At 64.1% G+C, this 22,943-nt stretch overlaps 2 protein-coding genes and 1 pseudogene across 3 annotated transcripts; 1 reads left to right on the top strand and 2 right to left on the bottom strand.

The window, feature by feature from the left end:
* Positions 1-5,325: 5,325 nt before the first annotated feature.
* On the bottom strand, positions 5,326-11,668 carry TRMT61A (tRNA methyltransferase 61A). 2 transcript variants are annotated; one of them, XM_039255826.1, is made up of 4 exons: positions 11,561-11,668; positions 10,652-11,011; positions 8,260-8,526; positions 5,326-6,468 (listed from the first exon to the last, which is right to left on the bottom strand). In XM_039255826.1, exons 2-4 carry the CDS (start codon positions 10,980-10,982, stop codon positions 6,209-6,211), a joined length of 858 nt encoding a protein of 285 aa, XP_039111757.1. In that variant the 5' UTR covers positions 10,983-11,011; positions 11,561-11,668; the 3' UTR covers positions 5,326-6,208. The 2 variants fall into 2 exon arrangements, with proteins under 2 accessions (XP_039111757.1, XP_039111758.1); XM_039255827.1 differs by having other exon boundaries at positions 11,571-11,652.
* A 413-nt stretch (positions 11,669-12,081) lies between these two features.
* Positions 12,082-17,427, bottom strand: LOC120247794 (annotated as a pseudogene).
* Positions 17,428-17,756: 329 nt separating this feature from the next.
* Positions 17,757-21,078, top strand: CKB (creatine kinase B). The gene is made up of 8 exons (XM_039255821.1): positions 17,757-17,865; positions 18,182-18,393; positions 18,600-18,754; positions 18,828-18,960; positions 19,186-19,357; positions 20,080-20,203; positions 20,418-20,607; positions 20,692-21,078. Exons 2-8 carry the CDS (start codon positions 18,201-18,203, stop codon positions 20,868-20,870), a joined length of 1,146 nt encoding a protein of 381 aa, XP_039111752.1. The 5' UTR covers positions 17,757-17,865; positions 18,182-18,200; the 3' UTR covers positions 20,871-21,078.
* Positions 21,079-22,943: the final 1,865 nt, after the last annotated feature.

The raw sequence follows: 22,943 nt of genomic DNA, 5'->3' as shown, positions 1-22,943 counted from the left end.
GCGCCCGAGGCGCGTTCCAGCCGCCCTGCCATCTCCCAGTACCAGCAGCACACCTAAGCGAGGTGTCATTCCTTAAACCCACAAAATACATACTCAGGCTCCACATTTCCCAAATGTCTCATTTTGTAAAATAAAGCCTCTGGCTTGTTCAGGTCAGGGCTTGAAGGGGTCCGTGTGCACCGCCTCCCCCAGCTCGTGCGGCGGCGCTCGGGGAGCCCAGGGCGCCTGCCAGACGGAGCCTCTGGAGACGCAGCGATCCCACAGGGCGATCCGGGACTCGGCACAAACATTCCGAGCAGGCGGAGGCAAAATTAAGCTCTAACTGACACCGGCGAGGCCTGGAAGAGTGAGGTCTAGGTGCTGGAAGCCTCTGCGGACTTGACTGTGCTGCTGAAGACATCGAGATGTGTTTGTTCACTTGTTTTAAGAAATAAAAGGAAGAAACCGTTGGAGAGATGCCGGCTCCTCTGGCAGTGATCAGGGAGCCCGGCACCCCCAGATTCCAAATTCCGCAGGCCCGGGTGGAGCCAGGACCTTGCATTTCCACTGCGCCCCCAGGCGATGCTGACACAGCTGGGCCAGGGGCCGGCCCCAGGGCCTCAGCTCCGGGGATATTTTCAGGGACACACCTGCGGCCCAAGCTTAGGAATGTTTTGCCTCAGGGATCTGCCTCCCGGGTTTGTAAAGACAGCCAGGCCAGCAGAAAGGACCGAAGCCTGGCCGTGGAGGGTCACTTCTGCCTTCTGGGGGAGGGCGGCGTGGCAGAACTCATTCTAGGGAGGATACGTCCTGAGTTTGCTAGAGAGACAGGAAGTCAGGAGGGGCTGCTGACCTTTGGGTCACGTCAAAGTAAAGCCCACTCAAGCATCTCCCGAAATGCTGGAGTCCAGGCGGCCCGTCCACCTCCTGTCCCAGGACACAGTGATTTCTGTCTCCCACTGGGGTGCTGGACCTCGGGTCCACGCTCACTCGCTCGGCCGTGAGGGACTGGAGGGCTGAGGCCAGAGGGTCCCCCTGTGCTAAGTGCTCGGCGGCCGGCGCACGGAGGATTCGTGGGCGTGTGGGGAGGACTCAGGGGTGAAAGGGCTGTGTACCATGTTGGGCTCAAGTGGGGCGGGTAGGGGGCTGCTGAGGAGAGGGACCCCAGGGCGTGAGGGCTTGGAGAGGGATGAGCCCCCAGGGTCCTCCCCACCCCTGCCTTTCTTGTCCACAGCAGGAAGGAGGGCCCCAGAGGGAGTCAGAAGGGGATTCAGGAGGTAAGGGGTGAGGTCGCAAGGTTGGCCAGAGCGCCGGCAGGAGGGCAGCTGGTGGGCGGAGAGGTGGGGACAGCGGAGGTGGGGGTGGGGTGGAGGATGGAGGTGGGCCGCCTGGCGGGGTGAGTGCAGGCAGAGGGAGGGGATGTAGGGCCAACCCATTAAAAGACTCTCCTCCACGCCCGGGCCCTCTGCTTCTTCTAAAAATGTGCCCGCACCCGGCCGACCCCCTTTGAAGGGACAGATGTCAGGGAGAAAGCTGATTACTGTCAAAGGCTGGAGGCTGCGACCGGAGCTCTCGGTGAGCATGACCCAATTCTGAGCTATTCTCAGCCTGGTGGGAGCCGAGCTATTCCCTTCCGCCGACGCCGCTGCTCCCGAGGCAGCCTGACTTTGAAACGCCCTCCTCCCTCCGAGGGGCGCGAGCGGGAGGGCAGGCGAGGCCGCAGTCCCAGCCCCGCCCGGCCCCGCGGCCCCTCCACCCAAACCGCAGGGCCCCCCTGCACGAGGGCAGGCCCGCGCCCGAGCTGGCCTCGCGCGTGCACAGGCCTGGCCCCGGGAGAGGCCAAGAGCAGCTGCAGATGGGGCTGCTGCTGGCAGCCTCGGAGGTTATTGGGGGGAAGGGGCGGGGGGGGGGAGTTGTTAGCATGACTGCGTGTCAGCCGACCGACCTGTGCACACACCTCAAAAGCCATGGAGGTCACCCAAAGTGCCCTCTGCCCCCGGCCTGCCGTCATTAGACAACGCTGAGCACAGTGGGAGGAAGTGCTGTGTTCCAGAGAAGTCTCTGTGTCACATCTTCTCTCCCGTTATCCAGAGATACTAGTCAAGTGCCCCTGAAGCGAAAAGCTCTTCAAGGACCTCAAACACCAGAGGACATTCTCAGATGGGCCCAGAAGTGGCCCCAAGATTCTGGCATTGGGATCTGAGACACAGAGCGACGGCTTCCTGGAGGTGGTGGCGGCAGCGGCTCCCACCAGTGAGGACAGTCACAGATACTCCGGGTGCCTGGAGGGCTCAGCCGGAAGAACGTGTGACTCTTGATCTTGGGGTCAGGGGTTTGAGCCCCACGATGGGTGTAAAGATTATTAAACAAACCCCAAGAAACCCCTCTAACTTAAATCCAAAAAGTTGTATGATCACCGACTGGGCAAACGCCAACTTGGTATTTTAATCTCAATGCAGCTCCTCCCCACCCCCACCCCCACGCAGGCACAGTGTCCTCCTCTCTGCCAGGAGGGAAGGGACTTGTCACCACGGGGCCCAGACGGAGGATGTGAAGCAGGTGGGGCAGAGGGCACCCCTGGGCCTCCCGCTGCAGGGCGCACTGGAGTCTGGGCCTCCCTAAGAATCAAGTCCAAATTCCTGGTCTCCGCGACTGCAGGGGCCACCTCCCCGACCACCCCGACCGCCGGCCCTGCCCCCGCGCCGCCCAGGGTTTAACCCCCTTCCCATGCTTTGCTTCCACCACGGGGCTCTCACCCACACCGCCTGTGCGTGGCTCCCAGGGGCCCCTCGGGGGCTGGGCCGCCCTGAATGTCTGGGTCCCTGGCGCCAAAAGGGCGTGGCGCACAGCAAGGGCTTGGCTGGCACTTGCAGGCCCCAGCACCCCGTGAGGCTGGCCAGGGCAGAGCTCTGAGGATTGGGCACGATCAACCTCCTGGGGCATCAGGGGCCAAGACCCCCCAGCAGGCCTCTTACCTGAGGCCCCACCCAGAGGCAAGGACGCCCCCAGGCTGGCCTGTGAGCCCACAGCCTCTGGGCAGAAGGGGGTGCTGTGTCCGGGCGGCCAGCCAGTGCTCACGGCGGCTTGCAAACAGGGCAGGCGGCTACCAGTCTCGGGGGAGGTAGGGACCCTGCCCTCTCCAGCTCGTGAGGCTGCCCACGGGCCCCTCTACCCTCGGAGGCCTGTACACCCCCACCTGGAAGGAACTCTTCCCGTTTCTACCAGCTCTTCCTTTTTTCTTTTTTTAAAATATTTTATTTAATTTTGAGAGAGAGAGAGAGACAGCATGAGCAGGGGAGGGTCAGAGAGAGAGAGAGGGAGACACAGAATCTGAAGCAGGCTCCAGGCTCTGAGCCGTCAGCACAGAGCTCAATGCGGGGCTCGAACCCACAAACCGTGAGATCATGACCTGAGCTGACGTCGGATGCTTAACCGACTGAGCCACCCAGGCGCCCCTGTACCAGCCCTTCCTGACCTTGCGCAGCGGTCACCTCTTCTGAGGGGCCTTCCAGGATTCCAGTGGAAATCTCTCTCCGCTTTGGCCTCTGTGGTTACAACCCAGGGAACCACACTGAGCCGGAGAGTGTCTAGGAGTCCCCAGCTGGCAGGCAAAGCGGAGGCCTGGACCCCAGTGGGTCTTATTTCCTCTGGGCCTCAGTTTCTCTACCTGTGCAGCGAGCTAGGTGGGGAGAGACAGGGGGCCTGTGTCCCCAGGAAGACAGGTAATGGAGGCTGACAGGGCTGGGGGGGTGGGCAGCAGATCTGCACAGCAGGGGTGAGTGGGGCAGGTGTGGACCGCAGCAGCATGGCATCCATCATGCCACCCACTGCCCATCCAAAATCCCACCCTGGGCCCCCAGCCCGCACCAGCGGGGGGCTCCTGGTGGAGGGGGGGCGCCCCTCAGAGGCAGGCGAGGGTGAAGCTTAGCCAGGCGTGGGCAGCACACCAGGGCTGAGGAGGGCAAGGCCCAGGGGGCTTCCTGGGGGGAAGGGGAGGGTCCTGGACTGTCACACTCCGGGCAAGTAGGCCAGGCTCTCCAGGTGTTCGGGGACTCGGACGGGGTGGGGGGAGGGCAGCAGGGGAGGCGCTAGACCAGTGACATCTTGGTGCCTTGGGTGGGGGCAGGGCGGGCACAGTAATTTCCAGGAAAAACTGAGGATCAGAGTGAGTGTCTGGGACTGGGCGGGAAGTGTCCCCATGAATCCTTGCCCTGTGACCAGCCCCATGCTGCTGACTCGCAGAGATGACTGTCACCAACCTGCTGACCAGTCACTCACCATGGGCCCTAGCCCTGCCTCTGGACTTCGGGCTCCCCTTCTGCAGAATCGGGGCACCACTTGCCTTTGGCTCCCTTGCCTGCAGGGGACCCGAGGCTGGGAGACAGGACAGAGAATGATGAAACCAGGGGTGGATGGCACAGAGACACATTTGAGTGGGGTCTTAGAGGGTGCGCTGGAGTCCGCCGGGGGCTCAGGGCCACACAGGCCTCCAGGCTGAGGCTGCATTGGGCCCAGAGGGCTACCTGGGGCGAGGCTGGTAACTGGAGGCACAGATGAGAGGCCGGAGGGCCACCCAGACCCAAGAGCTGCCCTGTGCCAGGCGCATCTTTGGGGGGGGGGGGGCGGTGCAAGTCTCCTGACCCCGATCCTCTGGCAGCCCCAGGCCCAGGGACAAACCGGGGCCGTGGTCTGGACAGCCATCCTCAGCCCCGTCTGGAAGTGCAGCACGACCGGCGGGCCCTGCCATGCCGCGGACACCCCGCAGGCCTCCTGAAGGCACTGGTCCTCCTCTGTCCCCAAGGCTAAGCATCCGCTCAGAGGTCAGGCCAGGTCCTGGGAGGCAGAAGGCCAGGATGGTGGTCCCAGGGCCGCTGAGGAAATCTGATGGGGCTCAGGCCCTGCCAGGAGGTTGGGAGGGAAAGGGAGCCCCGCCCGGCGATGCTTCCCCCAGAGACCAGCCCCCCAATAGGCCCACGTCCCCTGGCACCTTCCCATGGACTCACAGGCCTGGGGGGTTCTTTCTTGAGCTCCAGACCCTTCAGGAAGGAGAAGAGATAGTCCATGCTATGAATGCAAGGGCCGGCCGGGCTGGGAAGGGAGGGTCCAGTGCTCTGGGATGGATGGACAGGCACGGACGGACGGACGGACGGACACACACACACACACTCTCGCCCCTTTGTCCATCATGTCCCAGGCCGTTGTCCTGGAGTCCAGAGGCCCTGTCCAGACGCCCGCCCTGGGACAGGGAGAGGAAGGAGCAGCACTGTGTGTGGGGAGGTCCAGCCTAGAGGCTGGTGTTGGGAACGAGGGTCTGGCTCGAGCAGCACCAATCAGACCGGGTGCAGGGCAGGGGCAACGATGTTTATTTCTCTGCCAGCGAGGTCAGGAGCCGGCCTCCTGCCCCCTGCCAGCACAGCACCCTGGGTCCAAAGTGGGGAAACTGAGGCTCCTGACAACAGCAGAGGCGGAGGGCAGACCCGCCCTGGAGGGCTGCCCCCCACCCTGGATGCGCCCCCAGGACCTCTGGCTCCCATGAGGGCTGGGCACCCACAAGTAGCTCCAGGGATGGAAGCCAGGGTGCAGACGGCTGAGGGGGCCTGGCCGGACCACCGGAAGCCACTTCGTCCGCCCCAGGCTCCCGGCTGGGATGCTGTGTTCGCACTTCTTGACACACCAGGGGCTTTGGCTGGACGGGGGCCACAGGAGGCACTTCCGGGCGGTGGGAGAATCGAGGCAGGGAGGCGGGGCTGCCCTTGCCCCCTGCTCCCCTCCCCCGTGTCTCCAACAGGAGGGGATGTGGGACACCGCCACTTGGCCTGTGTAGCGCCCAACAGGCCGGGCCAGGCCGCGCACCGAGGGAGCAGCAGGCCCCTGGGCCTTCTTCTCGGGGTCCTTGCTCCCCCGCCTCCCTGCCAGCTCGGGGCCGCCTGGCAAGGGGTCACCACTTGGCCTCAACACCCAGAAGAGCCCGCGACGGTGGAGACTTCCTGCGGCAACAAAGAGCAGCGGCAGCATGGGGGAGCGGAGCCCAGCGGTGACCCGGGCCGGCGGCCTTCCTCCCCAGAGGACCCGCTGGCCTGGAGCCGGCCTGCCCCCGCCGCAGCCGGCCCCCCGGGGGCCCGGCCCCGCCCCACCGCGTTTGTAAACACAGGCCCAGCAGAACCCGCTGACCATATAAGGTGGCCTCTGGCTGAGCTGCACTGCTCTGCCTGGGCTCCAAGGCGGCCCACTAGCCCGGGGCCTTGGTGGCAAAGGTCAGGTAGCCGGTGTGGCCCACAGCCTCCTTCATGGGCGTGCCACTGCGGAAGGGGCCAGCATCGGGGCCCGGGTCGGCCCCCAGGTCAGGCGCAGGCAGGCTCACGGTGCGGACCGTGTACACCTGGGGCAGCACCTCCATGGTGCTCAGCTCCGAGAAGCCGCGGGCCGCCAGCGCCTGGCACGTGCGCTGCACTTGCTCGATGCACGGCGAGAAGGAGCAGAAGCGCCCACCTGCGGGAAGCCAGACGTGCAGTCAGGGGGCAGGAGGGCACAGGAGCCAGCGGCCCGAGGGCCCGGCCTGTGGGTACCCAGCCACCATCCTGGGGTCTGAGGCTGCCAGGCCCTCCGCCAAGCAGAGCTGAGGGGCAGGGCGGAGGAGGGGCTCTCCTGGAGCCACGTGGAAGGGGCCACTTAGGCCAAGCCCGCCACCCTTATTTTGTGTGGCCTGTGGCAGGCCTTCTCCAGGGAAGCTGAGGGTCGGGGCAGAGCCTGGGCATGGCCACCGAGTGCCTTGCCCAGAACGGCACTCACCACACAGCACGGTGGTTGCAGTGGGGGAAGGGGCTCGCCGGAGGGCGGGGGCTGCTGCTGTCACAGGAAATTAGAGGCTGTCACCCGCTCTGGGGAACAGCAGGCGCCTACTCTGAGCAGAGCCTGGCGGCCAAGGATGACAGTGCAGGCGGGAGCTGACAGCCCCTTCCTGCCACCCCCCCACCGGGGCCCACCCTCAGCGTCCCTCTGCCTGGCCTGCGTCCAGCCCACGTCCCGGTCCTAGCAAGGAGGGTGCGGGGAATGCAAGGCGGGGGAAGGGATGTGGCCAGGCAAGTCCTCGAATATCCCTGAGGCCTGGTCACCGGGCCACACCCAGGAACCCTCACGTGGGTCTTCTGGAAGGTGTGGGTTTGGAGGTAGCACGAGCAGTTTGATGCCAACCTAGAGGACACAGCGTCATCCCCAAGAAGTGGCCTGGCCCCTAAGCTGAGGGGACAGGGCCCGCTGGAACGGGGGCCAGAGCCTTCCGGGCGGCCTGAGTCCCAGGGAGCCTGGGGGCCGCACTTGCCCGGGGTCGGGCTTACAGAGCAGGCAGACAAGCCACCGGAAAATGCAAGGCCCACGAGTAAGCCGGGACCCTCTGGGACCAAAGCGAGCAGACACAGGGGGAGCCCAAGGGAGGGGCTTGGAGGGGCACAGGGAGTGGGGTCCCTGGACGGTGCAGCTCCCCCCGGCTAGGCACCAGGAGGAGCCCCAGCGCCAGGGGGAAGGCCCAGGAGTGTGACCACGTGGACCTGGCCAAGACTGGGCAGCTGGCTCTGACCTCTCTGAGACTGCAGGGTCTGGGGGCAAGCTGAAGGGGTGGAAGGCGGGAAGCTGGCTCAGCTCCTCCCGAGCCCCAGGCCACCTTGGCAGACAAGGGACACTGCAGGGGACCCACTGGGACCCACTGCCGCCTTGCTGTTTGAGGCGTGCCTTGGCACCTGTCTTTCGGAGGAACAGCCCTTCCCCTGGGGGCCCCTGGGCTCGCTACCCCCCCTCCGTCCTTGCTCTGCTCAGCAGGGAGGGAAAGGGCCATGGCCGCCTGGGCTGGCTCCTTCTCCAGAAAAGGGAAAAACCCAGGGCCTCACCAGCGCCTCCCTGGCTCAGAGCCAACCTTCCCGCCTCCTTCCCGCCTCCACATCTAGCATCTTCCCTAAAAGGGGCCGGTTCGCTGGCTTGTGGCTGGGAGAGTGGGGGCGGGAGGGGGGGGAGGCGAGGAGACTCTTCAGGCAAGAGCTGGGGTCAGAAGCTGACCTCTGAAGTGCCCTGTGGCATAGGTGCCACCTCTCTCAAAGATGGAGCTGCCGCGGGACAAGGCCGGGCTCGGCTGGAGCCCAGTCCTCCCCACCTCCCGCGTCTTCAGCCAGCCCGACCCACCCCACCTTCAGGTCAAAAGGGGCCCTGGCCTCCCTGGGCTTCAGATGACCCACACCCAAGGCCAGGCCCCGGAGCTCAGGCCCCAGGCCCACACCAGAACCCCCCACGTACCTTCAACCTTGAGGGCGTCCCAGGCATGGCCCACCGCCTCCCAGGGAGACGGGATGTCCAGGAAGACGGCATCAGCCACGTGGCTCACGCCGAAGCCGCTGCGGCACACGTCCTGGTTGCGCACGGTCACCCAGCGGCCCACTCGATGCTCCCGGAACTCCTCGCGAGCCTTCTCTGCCCGCTGCTGGTGGAACTCCACCGTGTGCAGGTGGCCCGTGGGCGCGATGGTACGGATGATGGCGTGGGACACGGAGCCGCTGCCAGTGCCTGGCAGGATGGGACGGATGTCAGGCAGGACTGCCAGGGACGCTTAAGAAACAAGCCCACCCTTACTCTGGAAAGACCCACACGGGGCCCACGGGTCAGACGATGCTGGTGAGCATCACTAGTGGGCGGTGGGCACCACTCCGAACTGCCCCTGATGTCCCAGCTGCCCGGGTTTCGTCACAGAGTCTGCACTGGGGCTGGCTGGGGACGCGAGGGGCTGGGGTGTATTCTGGGGTCTGCAGTGGGTCTGAGTGGCAGGGCGGCAGCCCTGTCCAATCCCAGCACTGGAGCAAACCCTGTCCCCGCCCCACACCCCCCACAGGGTGCGCCTCACCCACGACCCCCATGCGGAGCCGAGTCCGGTAGCTTCCGCCCCCCCTTTGCCTGGCCTCGCGGCACCAAGACACCGCAGCCAACTTGCCACAGGGCCCCAGTCTTCCCTCCACGTCGCTGCCCACCCGTTCTCTTCCGCCCGCACTGGCCACTCCCCAGCCCCCTTCAGCGCTGCCCCTCGGCCTGGCCGAGCCCAGCCGGGGCCACGTCCCCTCCGCAACCTCCCTGCCCCACGGTTTCAGGCGCCAGTCTCCATGCACGTTCCCCAGCGCCACCTCCCCTCAATACCCGTCCGGCGCTCGGTGTTAACACGGACAACGCTGGACCCGCTCCAAGCTCCTGCCCGGCCAGCAACACCCACAGCGCGACCACACGTCGCAGGGGTGCCCGGACGCCCCTCTCTCCACCAGTAGCTCCTGCCCCCCCCCCCCCCCCCCCCACTGCACCGCCTGGGCCCTCCCTCCTGGCTCCGTGTAACTACCACCAGATGGGATTCTCTTCAGCTCAGTCAGCCCCTGCTTTCTGCCCTCCACGCGGGCACAGTGAGAGCCGAGCGCCCTCCGAGCTGCGCCCTGTTTCCTCCCGACCTCGTTTCCTGCTCCCGCCACCCTGGTCTCCTTGCTGGGCCCTCACTCCGGGCCTCTGCATGGCTCACCCTTGGCGTGACCTCCTCCTCCTCATCTCCAGCTGAATGTCCCCGTGCCAGAGGCCTTCCCGGGCCCACCGAGGTAGAGGCCCCCCTGGAGTCACCCTCAAAACACACAGCCCTGTTTTACTAGCCTCACAGTGACCACAGGGTTGAAACAGTACCACTGGGCTTACTGTCACCTCGGGGAAGGGGCAACCCGGCCTGTCTTGTCCACGGCTGTACACGCAGGTCCCGGAGGGCAGCTGGCCTGTCAGAGCCCAAAGCATGCCCACTGCAGGGAGAGCAGCAGGGGACAAAGCGGGCTGGAGGGCCCCCACGTGCCCTGTGGCCGAGCAGCTGGCCTCTGCCTGCCCCCACTAACCCTCTGGCCCACAGCCCAGGTTCCGCACCTGACTCTCCCCTTTTCAGAGTATCTGGCTGGCCAACTGTCCACATGGAGAAAGAGGCACGAGAGGGAGAAGGCGGCCTCAGGCTTGGGAACAGTGGTGCTGGGAACTCCTCGTGACTTCGGAGCCCAGCTGCGCAGCCCGTGAGGAACATGCTGGAAATCTAGGTGCGTCGGGCCTGGGCTGTGTTTGGCCAGGCTGTATGCTTCAATCTCTACCCCAGGTGGCCCCAGCACCTGTATGCGTGCATGTGCATGTGTGTGTAAGCGCCGGGAACGGCCTGAGGCCCTGGGCTCAGTGACAGTGGTGCGGGCCGAAGATGAGCTTGAGACAGACTCCCCACCTAAAACGAGCACCTCAGAGTAGCCCAGCCCTCCCTACAGGAAGGGGAAACTCTCGGCCCCGGGGACCAGGTGGTCAGGGACTGCGGGCCAGCCACTCTCTGCCCTCCTGGCAGCACCGGGGCAGCGACTGGCCGTCAGGACTCTCCCTGAACACCAGCTCCTCTGGGGGGAATCGCTGGTCCAGTGCCAGCAGCTCTCATTCAGATTACAGCACCAGCCTCCTAGCCAGTGCCCCCGCTTCTGCCCTCACTCCCTGCAGTCAGCCCCCCAAAACCATCTTGGTCAAACTGAAGCTGAGCACCCATGCCTGTCTTCCAGGCAGGGCAGGCTGGAGGCTGTCCGGATGCTGGGTCTGACTTCCACCTTCCAGTCAATCTTTCAGAATTAGGATTGAGGCGGCCCAAAGAACTCACCGGATTCACAGACCACAGAGCCAGGCCGAAGCTCCAGCATCATCGTGAGCAGAGCAATGTCGGTGGAGTAGAGGATCTGGGTGCGGTGTGGCAGGTTCAGTGTCCAGAGCTCAGGCGTCGGGTGGAGCACATACACCCAGCCGCCTCGGCCACAGGTCACCTTGGAGCCGAAGGGGCGGCCGATGAGGTCTACTGAGTGCCGCAGGACTCCATGCCGGGTCTGGGTCTGTGCCCCCCGCTGCACACGCACTGCCACCATGGCACCATGGCCCAGCGACAGGATGGCCGTGTCACCCTCTTTGATCAGCTCCTCATAGGCCACGAAGCTCATGGTGTTGCTATCTGGCAGGTGCCTGAGACCTGGGAGAACGTGTGTGGGCATGAGCACGCATAGGTGCCAAGAGGGTGCACCTGGGACCTGAGGGGAGGACGGTGAGGCCCAGATCCCTAACGGTGAGGTTGGGGGGGGGGGGGAGCTGGCTCAGTCCTTAGCTCTGTCCAACAGGGCGACCACCCTGGCCTGACACGTTAAGCCTTTCTTGGTCTAGGTCATGATCAGAAGTCATCAGCCCAAATCACAGATGGAGAAACTGAAGCGGGGCAATGGAAAACGACGGGCCCCCGATTTCCCACTAGGGCCCAAACCCTCTCATCACCCTTCCCCGGGACACAGCTCTCATTCTCCAGGTGTGAGAGGAGGGACCGGCCGCCAGCGGGGCGGCGGTCAGTGGTCTGAGCTATCACCTCCAGGCCACGCTTCATTCCGCGGAACCCCTCCCCCCCCACTTTCCCCCAAAGCGGGCTTCCAGGCGGACGGGCGGCAAGGGGGATGCAGAAGAGGTAAGGGCCCCCCAGGAGAGGTTGGGGTGCGGCAGGACGGGCCGGCACAGGGCGGGGGGGGGTCCGCACCGAGTCTCACCCGCCAGGCTTGGCGGGCTGCCGCCACAGGACGCTCTGCACGTGGCTCCGCGACGGCTGCCCCCGCACTTCCGGCTCCGGCGCGGCGCCCGCGGATGGCGTCACGGCGCCCCGCCCCTCGCGCGCGGGATGCCGGGACCCGCGGGCAGCCCCTCCCGCCTGCGGAGCGCGCCTCCGGGGCGGTTTCTAGCCGCTGCGACTTCGCTGTTTATGCAAGCTCATGCAAAGGACAAACGAGAAGTTCCAGTGTCCCCTGGGTCGGGCTGCTGTGGGCGGGGACCAGGGCAGGGCCTCGTAACGCACTCTTTTGGACAGCCCTGGAGTCCCCGGAAAGGCTGGCCCTTTGCTAGCTGCCCACGCCCGACGGGGACACTCTCCGTGGGCCGTGTGGTCCCAGCAAACCACTCTGGGAACACCTCCCAGCGGGCCCCAGGATGAATTCCAGAAAATGGAATTGCAGATCGCAGGGTCGTCCCGGAAGGCTCTGGCCCCAAGGGTCTGCAGAAGTGGTCTTAGGCCAGGCCTTGCGTCCCTTGCGGGGGCACATTCTCCACCTCGGGGAGGCAGGCGGGGCGGTCCCCTCCCGGGACCCAGGGCAGAATGAGAGCTGCGTGAACCGGGCTAACGCTGGGGGTGCTGAGGACCAGGTGAGCAGCCTGAGCAGGCGCACTGGGGGAAGGGCAGCAGGAACACGGGCAAAAAAAGGGAAGCGGCAGCCCTGTTCTGTCGCAGCAGGACTGATTCAGAGCCAGTTTCTCTGTAGGGAGAGTGTGGGGGCGGGGCAGGGACAAAGGGTAAGGAACGCCTCCCTCCAGCACTCAGCTCTCAGCACCCTGGGCTTGTCCTGATAGGGACCCTCCCGCCCACCTTCGGCTTAGCCTGGGCCCTAAACCGAGGCCCGCCAGCAGTGACCCCAGGCCACAGCCCAGCCGGCCTGTGGGGCACCCTGAACTCTCCCTTTTCTGGGGCCAGGACTGCCAGGGGTCTGTGGCCCTTGCCATGGGCCCCGCAGAGTCCAGGATGGAAACCCCGTGCCTAGCCTCAGCTCCCCTCACCATGCCTCTGCCCTGGCTGGGCCTGGGTCCGGGAACCGCTCAGGGGTAAGCAGGTCAGGGGACTTAGGTGGCCAGCCATTCTCTGTGGGCTGTTGCTCCTCTTGGGCCATCACTCTGGCCACCAGCTCCGGGGCTGGCTCCTCATGGCCTTGCTGCCTCTTCCCCTAATGCAGAGACAAGCGGGCCCCATCTACAGCTTGACAGCCTGCCTTCCGGGTCACTCTGCTTCGCTCTCGTGCTGCTCCTGCCTGAATCACCCCCTAATTGCTCCACTGGGAGATTCAACTTTCCACTGCTGAGGGCTCCTCTTCCCCAGCCTCTCAGCTGCAATATGGAGCTGACGCTGGGCGTCTACTAAGAGCCTAAATTAGGACTCGGTGACTGGGCAGTGGTTTCCTGTGGTCCCAACTTCCCACTTGCGTCTCTGTCTGTGACTGGCTGGCTGGCTCCTCCAGTGCACTCTCCTCCAGGAAGCCTGCCCAGAGTCGCCCGTCTGCTCCGTCCAGGGCTGCCCCAGCCCTCTGCCCGCTTCCTTAAGCACTGCCTCCCCCAAGCTCCAGCTGATTACTCAGGTCAGGTCAGGTGGGCACCTTGCCCAGCGCAGAGTTTGTGTATTGAGAACCCCTTACCAAGAACTGGCTCTGTAGAAGCTCAGGTAAGTGTCCTCGTGTTCAACTCTCTCCACAGTCCTCTCAGGGTGGGGACCCCTTAATGGATGGGGAAGCTCCCACTCGGAGAGGCGGGATAATTGCCTGAGGTCACGTAGCCAGTGCGGCCAAAGTGGGCCTGGGATTTAGAGCCAGAAATCCTGACTTCAGAGAACCAAAGGCAGATTTGAAGAACGGTGGGAACGGGCAGGAAAAAGATCCTGGAGAGAAGGGTCCCAGGCCCCCTGGCGGGAAGAGAGAAGCTGAAGATGCGCACCGGGGAAGGCTGCACCTGGGTCAGATGCCCTGCGTCCCCCTCTCTCGGACTAGCCCAGGCTCCTACCCCAGAGTCCAGGGCTCTGTGACCGCAAAGCGGCCCCTAGCCCTCTCCCGACCCAGGGGCTCAGGGACAGGGTGCCGGGAGGAAGCAATGCCCACCCTGACTGCGTTTTGAGCACAGACTCTGAGAATGACCTCTGGTCCCCTGCAAGGCCCTCCCACTTGGCCTGCCTCTGCGGGCCTGATGCTGCACCCCCACTGGGCAGGCTGAGTTCCTGGATGAAAAGCTGGGGACTCCATTGAAAGCGCCCCTCCCCCTCTAGAGGCGCTAGTTAATGTGCAACCAGGTGTGATTTCTGAGGAACCTGGACCATAAACTCATTGGGTGATGTCACCCAGCTTCTTGCCCAGACGCTGCCAAACCGGCTTCTTGGGCCCTGGGGGAAACGGAGGGTTCACAGACAATGGCCAGGCCACTGGGGCAATGTTATTCTTGGTGAGGTGAGACTGGCACCCTCCAGGTCTCCCCACCCCTTGCTCCTCTGCTCTGGGACCACACAGGCTCCCAAGCAGCCCCTGGTAGGAGGCATCCCCTGACATTTGTGTCTAAAGGCCTTGAAGGCCCCCCCCCCTTTCCCCCGTCGCAGCTGTCGACCACCCATGTTGTCAGTCTAGTGCAGCCTGGGCTTGGCCTGCCCTGGGGGGTCCCCAAGATGGGCCCCAGGTTAAGTCAGCTCAGGGCCGGGCACTCCAGAACCATCGAGGGGTTGCTGGACCTCTGACCTGTCTCTTCTGCCATCCGCCTTCTCATCTTCCTTTGCTTATCTGCATAATGGATAAAACACCCATCTCAGAGGCTGGGGATTTCTGGAGCCTCGAGCTGGAGTATCACCAGGGCCTGACCTTGAGCAAAGCGGCCCCAAACCTCTGGACCTCACTTCTCCAGTTTGGGCCTTGCTTTTGGAGGGAGAGAGGAGCAGGACCCTTCTCTCCTACCCAGCAGGCCTGGCTCTTGGTGGCCTGAGGGTGGGGGGATGGGGGGAGTATCTTTTGAGAAGCTGCAGAGGCTGAAGACAAAGAGGAAGTTCTGAGCGCCCCTCACCCCGTGTCTGAAAGCCAAGTCTGCCTTCAGGTTTCCAGAAACAGAAACTTGAGCCCATCAGGCTTTTTGGGGGGGGGGGAGGGGGAGGGGGGAGGTGGAAAAAGCAACTGCAGATTATTTCTGAACTTGGAGGAAGGGGCTTCAGGGGCACAGGGTGCAGGAATCCCAGGCTTAAGGGACACCTGCTGCCTGGCCGGTCCTGCCCATTTGCGTTTTTACCTTGTTTTATGGGTCTGAGAAAATGCTGACTGGGAACAGGTCAAAGCACGCCAAGGTGAGCGAGGGAAGAGACTGAAGTCCCGTGTGTGGTAACCGCAGGGACAGCTAGAGACGCTCCCGTACACCCTTTGCTGCACAAACAGGCGGAGGTGAAGGGACTCCTCACCCTTTGCCTCTTTGCTCCGGCGCCCATTCCTCAGAGGGACCGAATCCCCTGGAATTCCTTGCTCCGCCGCTGCCCTGCCCCCACCGCCAGCAGCCCCCATCCCCTCCCCTCCCCTGATGTGATTTCGTTCACGCGGCCGGTCACTCGCGGCCAGCCTGCCAGCAGCAGCGTGATGTTCACCTTGCGGTCCCCAGAGCTCACTGTGCGGTCCTGGAGGGCTTTTGTTAAATACACACAGATAAGGGTTTTCCCTGCTCTCTTGCTTTATCCACAAAACGATGCACTGCGTCCCTTAACACACAAGCTCCGATTACCTTTGTTTTCTCTCTTTTCATTTTATCGCATGAAGGAATTGCACTATTCAAATTATAAGCAGACCCCAAACGCTTACATTATACAAGCTGTGGGGTTTTTAAATTTGTGGCAAGAGACAGAAGGGAAATTCTACTCCTTGCAAGGAAATCCTCACTTAAGCTTCAGTGAATCAAAAGCACTTAAAACCCATGAAACTGGGGCGCCTGGCTGGCTTAGTCGGTGGAGGACGCGGCTCTTGATCTCGGGATCGGATCCTGAGTTCGAACCTCAAGTTGTGGGAAGAGATTACTTAAGAAAAAAAGTGGAGATAATAATAAAAAGAAAACCAACTGCGCAACTCCAGCTCGTCCTTCTTCGCCTCTGTCTCTATGGGGAACTAGTGTATGTTCTCGCCATGGTCACCCTGCGGCTGAATTACTTCTCCATATTCTGGGTCCTCAATTACATCACCATTGCAGGCAGGTTTCTTCTTAAACGTCTTATTAGTTTCTTTTTATTGTACTCATCAGTGACCCCTTGGATAGTAGTAAGGGTCTTCCTGACGTTTCTCTGTTATGTTCATATATGGGTAAGATCCTCAGTGTCAGCAGGAAGATCATCACTCTTTTTTTTAAAGTTTTTAATGTTTTTTATTTATTTCTGAGAGAGAGAGAGAGAGAGAGACAGCATGAGCAGGGGAGGGTCAGAGGGAGAGGGAGATACAGAATCTGAAGCAGGCTCCAGGTTCTGAGCTGTCAGCACAGAGCCCGACGCGGGGCTCAAACCCACGAACCATGAGATGATGACCTGAGCCGAAGTCGATGCTTAACTGACTGAGCCACCCAGGCGCCCCAAAATCATCACTCTTAAGTCACATCGGAAGGGTTCAGAAGAGTGGAGGTTCTGCATATCGGACATGGGATAGGATCTCTTTTCCTCGATGAAAATGGCCTGTGGAAGGCTCTCATGGGAGAAGGCAGGTGGCTCTTCAAGAGGTGCAGGGGCTGAGGGGGAGGCTGCTGAGTCCTTGCTGGTGGCTCAGTGACTAGGGGTCTAAGTCGTTTTTTTAAAATAGCTGGGTAACACTCCATGCTGGGATGTGCCTTCCTACCCCTGGCCAGTCCCCAGGTGATGGGCTCGAGTTCATTTGTGTGTTTGTTTCCCCGACTGCGTATGTCTGCAGAGAGATGAGGCCGTCCTTTCCAAAGGCTGGATTCCTAGAAGTGGGATTGCTGGGTCATGGAGTATAAACATTTTTAATTTTAATAGATAACTGCCAAATTACTTTTCAGAAAGGATGTGGTAGCTCACAGTTGCAGGCAGTGAGTGACGTCTTCACGTTCCAACCATGGCCAACACTGGCTGGTGTCAGTCTTTTACAATTTTGCCATCTGGGTGTTTTGGGGGCAGTGGAAGGGAGAGTCCTTGTTTTAATTTGCACGATTCTGATTCTGATTTTTAGTGAGTCGGTGTTTTTTAAATCTCACACATGCTTATTGTTTGTTAGTGTTTCCTCCCATCTTTGCTGAGAGTCTCTGGGGACTGCCTTTGGGGGTGGGGCGGTGAGAGGAACTTGTCCCCTGTGGAAAGGGCCCAGGCCGGGGTCTGGAGGCTCTGGGCCTGCGCACTCCCCAGCAGCCTCCCAGGGCCACATTGTTCTCTCATCTACCAGGAAGGGCTGGGCTCGGGGGTCTCCGGCTTGGGTCCCCTGGCGCCGGGGGACTTTCGAAGGTCAAGGCACCGCGGGTGCCACCCCCCTGGGCCGCAGCCAGACTGCGCCTCCCGCGCGCCTCAGCTCTGCACCGAGATCGCCTGGGAGATGCCTGCGGGCACCTTGAGGAAGGTCGGTGGCTCCGGGCCCGCTCGGACGGCGGGGGTGGGGCGGGGCGGGGTGGGTGGAGGGGTCAGTGCCTGCTGCGGGAGCCTGGGCCGGTCACGCCCGTACCCTCATCGTGACCTCGGTGACTGTCGGGACCAGGGAGAGTAGGAGCAGGGCTGCAGATGAGCCCAAGCGTCAAGGGCCCAGTGGCCCTGCTGCCTCAGTTTCCCGCCCCGAGGCAGCGCGGGAGAGAACACCAGAACGTCCAGGGGCCTGAGGTTTCGGCGGCGGGGTCTTGGGCGGGAGCCGGGCCAGATGGGCGGGCTGCGCGGGGTCCCAGCAAAGGGATAGCGGGGGTGGGCAGCAAAGTCATGCACGCCGGGGTCCGCCGCNCAGGGGCCTGAGGTTTCGGCGGCGGGGTCTTGGGCGGGAGCCGGGCCAGATGGGCGGGCTGCGCGGGGTCCCAGCAAAGGGATAGCGGGGGTGGGCGGCCTGGCGCGGGGGGGGGGGTTGTCGGGGGCCGAGAGTGGCGGACAAAGCGACGGCACCACCCCGCGGCGCGGGCCAATGGAATGAATGGGCTATAAATAGCGGCCAATGGGCGGCCCGCGTCGCGCCCCTTAAGAGCCGCGGGAGCGCGGAGCCGCCGCCGTTCTTCTGCGCCGCGCCCGGAGCCGCTGTCGGACCGAGTGCCCCTGCCCCGCCCGGCTGCCCGGTGAGTGGGCCCGAGGGCCGGGGGCGGCCGCCCGGGCGCCGGGGTGGGGGCGCTGCGCGCGGACAGAGCTCGTGGGCAGCAAAGTCATGCACGCCGGGGTCCGCCGCTTGGAGCGCGCGCCGCCGGGCCTGGGGTCCTAGGCCGGGAGGGAGTCCCCCTCCCCCCCCGCACCCCCGCCGCGCGCTGAGGAGCCCTCTGACCTTGGCGGCGCATCCTAGGATGACCAGGAGCAGCGGCCACGAGGCCCTGAGGGGTCTGCAGGTCCCTGGGGGGCCCGGTGCGCCGGGCCCCCGCTGACCCCCGAGTCTCCCCGCAGCCTGCCGCCCGCCGCCGCCATGCCCTTCTCCAACAGCCACAACGCGCTGAAGCTGCGCTTCCCGGCCGAGGACGAGTTCCCCGACCTCAGCGGCCACAACAACCACATGGCCAAGGTGCTGACCCCCGAGCTGTACGCGGAGCTGCGCGCTAAGTGCACGCCGAGCGGCTTCACACTGGACGACGTCATCCAGACCGGCGTGGATAACCCGGGTACGCGCACCTCGGTCCCGGGGTCAGGGTGCCGGCGCCTTATCTGCAAGACAGGCCCGCGGGGCTCGGTCCCAGCGCCCCTCCCCGATCCCCTCTCGGGCCTGGGTTCGGGCGCCCCCCTTCCCGAGCGTAGCCGCAGGGTCCTGAGCCGCTCGGTCAGGCCTGGCAGTGACGTCACTGTCCCCATTCCGCGCCCCCCCCCCCAGGCCACCCCTATATCATGACCGTGGGCTGCGTGGCAGGCGACGAGGAATCCTACGACGTGTTCAAGGAGCTCTTCGACCCCATCATCGAGGACCGGCACGGAGGCTACAAGCCCGGCGACGAGCACAAGACCGACCTCAATCCTGACAACCTGCAGGTGCGAGGCGGCCCCGGGTGGCGGGGCGGGCTAGGGCGGCGTCCCGCGGCGCTCACCCCTGCTCCGCCCGCAGGGAGGCGACGACCTGGACCCCAACTACGTGCTGAGCTCGCGGGTGCGCACGGGTCGCAGCATCCGCGGCTTCTGCCTCCCCCCGCACTGCAGCCGCGGGGAGCGCCGCGCCATCGAGAAGCTCGCCGTGGAAGGTAGGGGGTCGCGCCTCCGTCCGCGTGCGGCTTGTTTACCAGTCACCCCAGTCACCCGAGCCGCCGCTGCCGCCCTCCTATCTGCGTGCCAGGTCCAGTTTCTCGGGGGGGGGGGGCGGGGGGCGGAGGCCCAGCTCCTACGGCGGCCTGGGGCCCCGAGGGGGCCTGCCCGGCCGGGGCTCCCACACAGCGGCCCCCGTGTGTCCTGAGCGCGCCCCTCCGCAGCCCTGTCGAGCCTGGACGGCGACCTGGCCGGCCGGTACTACGCGCTCAAGAGCATGACCGAGGCGGAGCAGCAACAACTCATCGACGACCACTTCCTCTTCGACAAGCCCGTGTCGCCCCTGCTGCTGGCCTCCGGCATGGCCCGCGACTGGCCCGACGCCCGCGGCATCTGGTGCGTGCCCCTGACTCCTCCCGCGGGCCCCCCCACGCCCCGTCCCCTCCTCCCCTCGGCCCTTCCCGAGCCAAGGCCAGCCCGAGGAGGAAGGAAGAGGGAGGGGCCGAGCTCCTGGAACAGGTTTGGTGCTTCCTGGGCCTCCTCGCAGGTGACCTTGACCGCGCAGGTACATCAGGGGACTCCAGCTGGTAGAGGCCAAGGCCTCGCGGGATCTTAAAGGTGGGCGATGGGTCGCTTTGACTCCTGTCCTCCACCCTCCTCTTGGGAGCTGGAGCTTCTTGTTTTCTCCTTTCTCACCCCCTTCCCCGCGGGGACTCTGCCAGGTGCTGGGTGACGCAGACACTTCCGAGTGGGAGTCGGGGGGAGGGTGGGGGAAGGCTCACGGCTCCTGCCTCCACTATGTTCGTAGGGAGGCTTCAGCGCCCAGATACGGGGATCCTCTTGCCCCCTACCTCCTGGGGAGGGGGGCCAGCCGCACAGGACTGGCTGGAGGCTGGGGCACAGCTCCAGGCTTTTTGTACTCTCTCTGAGGTGTCTTGGCCTCCCTGGCTACCCCCTGACTGTGGTCCTGGCAGAAGCCCAAGCTTCTGGGTCCAGCCGGATCAAGCACCTCAGGGACTTGGAAAGTTCCTGGGGTCTGGGGACCCCTTAAGAGTTTTTTCTGGATGTGGTCTGAGACTGTAGTCCAAGGAGGAGGCTTGACTGTGCCCCTCCCCCAGGCACAATGACAATAAGACCTTCCTGGTGTGGATCAACGAGGAAGACCACCTTCGGGTCATCTCCATGCAGAAGGGGGGCAACATGAAGGAGGTGTTCACTCGCTTCTGCAATGGCCTCACCCAGGTCAGGCCTGACCACCCCCATACCGGGCTGGCATGAGTGGGGTTTGGGGCCAGGGAGGGCATAGGGCCAAGCCCCAGAGCTCAGGCCAGGATATGGGTGCCCTGTCAGTCCCCCTGGGAGCCCCGGGCGACTCTCGGGTCCAAGGGTCCCCCAGCGGGTGCCTTGGGGGTGTCTCTCCGCCAGGCCAACCCTCTCTCACCTTCTTCACCTCTAGATTGAAACGCTCTTCAAGTCTAAGAATTACGAATTCATGTGGAACCCTCACCTGGGCTACATCCTCACCTGCCCGTCCAATCTGGGCACAGGGCTGCGGGCAGGTGTGCACATCAAGCTGCCCCACCTGGGCAAGCACGAGAAGTTCCCAGAGGTGCTCAAGCGGCTGCGGCTTCAGAAACGGGGCACAGGTGAGTGGGGCAGGGGCTGCAAGTGGTCTCCTCCCCCTGGGGCAGCCCCCCACCCTACTCCTGCTGACCTGCTGGTCTCCCCAGGTGGTGTGGACACGGCTGCTGTGGGTGGGGTCTTCGATGTGTCCAACGCAGACCGCCTGGGCTTCTCCGAGGTGGAGCTGGTACAGATGGTGGTGGACGGCGTGAAGCTGCTCATCGAGATGGAGCAGCGGCTGGAGCAGGGCCAGGCCATTGATGACCTCGTACCTGCCCAGAAGTGAAGCCCCGGCCTGCGCCTGCCGCCACCACCAGCCCCGCTGCTTCCTAACTTATTGCCCGGGCAGTGCCCACCACGCACCCTGATGTCCGCCACTTGGCGGCTGAGCCCTTAGCCTCGCTGTAGAGACTTCCGTCGCCCTTGGTAGAGTTTATTTTTGTGATGGCTAAGATGTTGCTGATGCTGGAATAAAGTAGGGTTTCGGCCTGCCACGAGTCTCCCGAGTAGTGGCTCCCCCTTCCCGTGGCTGTTCTGGGACCCAGGAGCCAGGATCTGAGGGCCTCAATCTTGCACCTTCCCTTTCTGCTTCACTTTCTCTAAGAAGGGACAAGGTCAGGAGGCAGTCCCCGTGCTGTGCCCAGTTCATGAACCCCTCCTGGCCACCCTGTCTGCTTGGCTTCCCTGCAGCCCGGGGATGGGCCGGTGGGGGAGGGACGAGGAGGGGGAGGAGCTAGGGTGGCAGAGCCCCAGCCGAGCATCTCAGGGCATTTGGGGGGGCCAGGGGGGAGGTGCAGCCTGGCGCTTTGCTCGCCTGCCTGCAGTGTGGGGGAGGTGTGGATGCTGTGAAGGGAGGGTGGGCAGAGCTCAGAAAGTGCCTCCCCGTCCTGCCCCGTTCCTATTCTGGTCAGGGTCCCGGCCACCTCTCCCCCGCCGCCTCAGCACCTACGCGGTCTCCTAAATAACCTCTCTCCTCAGCTTCCCTTCCCCACAGCCTCGGGCAGGGCACACAGTACCCTCCTCTCGCTATTTCCAGCCCTTTCCAGCCCGGCCAGGTCCTCCAGTCCCTTTCAGAAAGCCCTGGGGCCCCTTTGGAGCCCCTCCCCTCCAGGCCCCGCAGGTGGCCCAGCCCTTGGCCCTGGGCGGGAGGGCGGGCTGCAGCCCCTGACGGGTCTCCCAGCACGGTGGGCGGGCTGGAGGCTGCTCCAGGGCGGGGGGAGTGGGGGTGGCACCTGAGAGCCGGCCCCACAGCCCTGTGGGCAGTCTGTGCTGCCACCTGCTGGCCAGGGCCTCTGTCCTGGCCCCCCACCCGCACCCCCCTCAGGATCGGAGGCACCCCAGCTCCTCGCGCTTTGCGCCAGCAGGCCCCCCGCCCCCGCAGCCGGGAGAGGAGCTGGACGTGGCCTCTGCGCGCTGCGTCCTGGGCTGGGCAGTCTTACTGAGGACCGGGCTCTCCGGCTCCAGGCGCCGGGGCAGCCGGCCAGCCCAGACCCTGGAGCCCAGGACAAGCAGGCTGCGTGGACGGCAGTGGAGAAGCAGCTCCATCTGCGTGAGCGGCCCACCCTGGCCATGGCAGGCCCGGAGGGCTTCCGGGAGCCTCTGCCGCGGGAAGGCGCACGGGCGCAGAGCCGGAGCGGGCAGAGTAGGGGGCAGGTCCCCCGGGACACAAGGAGAGCGGGAGAGCGTCTCTGAAGCCACCCTCCAGGTCCGGGGCTGGCACTGGCCCCCTCCTCGGCTGACCCCGCCTGCGGCACACGTCAGGAAGGGCTCACCTCTTTCCCTCGGTGTCCTCGGGCCGGGACGGACGGTACGTGTAGACTGTGGAGTCTGGTAATTTGGGCCGTGAGGGGCACAGGAAGTGCGTCCTCTGGAAGGGCCTCGGGCTGCCATGCCGAAGGGCCCTTGGCCACGCTCCCTCTGGGAGAAGACCCTCGTGCCGGCACAGGCTCAGGGATGGCCCTGTCCCCCACTCCACCCTGAAGTGCGTACAGACAGGCACGTCGCTTCCTGACAGTCTCCACGCCGTGTGGACCGTTAGAGTAGCGCACTCCCTGGGGCGCCTGGGGCTCAGTCAGTTAAGCATCCGACTACGGCTCAGGTCATGATCTCACAGTTCGTGGGTTCAAGCCCCGTGTCGGGCTCAGAGCCTCGAGCCTACTTCAGATTCTGTGTCTTCCTCTGACCCTCCCCTGCTCACACGCTGTCTCTCTCTCAGAAATAAACACATTCATTTAAAAAAAGAAATGTAGAGTGGGGCACTCCCTTAACTACCAGCAGTTCCGGAAGACAAGTGGAAACCTCCAATCACCCCTTGACAGGGCGGCCAGGGGGCCCAGGACTTCCAGGCAGTACAAGCCGC

This window comes from Hyaena hyaena, unplaced genomic scaffold (genome assembly GCF_003009895.1).
Source record: "Hyaena hyaena isolate Hyena2069 unplaced genomic scaffold, ASM300989v1 scaffold_546, whole genome shotgun sequence".
Classification (NCBI taxonomy): domain Eukaryota; kingdom Metazoa; phylum Chordata; class Mammalia; order Carnivora; family Hyaenidae; genus Hyaena; species Hyaena hyaena.
This window is presented reverse-complemented; position numbering and strand designations above follow the sequence as displayed.

Bases quoted from the DNA above. Each gene is read 5' to 3' on its own strand.
- TRMT61A (XM_039255826.1), bottom strand. From the start codon at position 10,982: ATGAGCTTCGTGGCCTATGAGGAGCTGATCAAAGAGGGTGACACGGCC. The intron at 8,527-10,651 runs GTGAGTTCTTTG...CCATCCTGCCAG, and splicing joins CTCTGTGGTCTGTGAATCCG to GCACTGGCAGCGGCTCCGTG. The intron at 6,469-8,259 runs GTACGTGGGGGG...GGCTTCCCGCAG, and splicing joins GGACGCCCTCAAGGTTGAAG to GTGGGCGCTTCTGCTCCTTC.
- CKB (XM_039255821.1), top strand. From the start codon at position 18,201: ATGCCCTTCTCCAACAGCCACAACGCGCTGAAGCTGCGCTTCCCGGCC. The intron at 18,394-18,599 runs GTACGCGCACCT...CCCCCCCCCCAG, and splicing joins GACCGGCGTGGATAACCCGG to GCCACCCCTATATCATGACC. The intron at 20,204-20,417 runs GTCAGGCCTGAC...CTTCACCTCTAG, and splicing joins TCTGCAATGGCCTCACCCAG to ATTGAAACGCTCTTCAAGTC.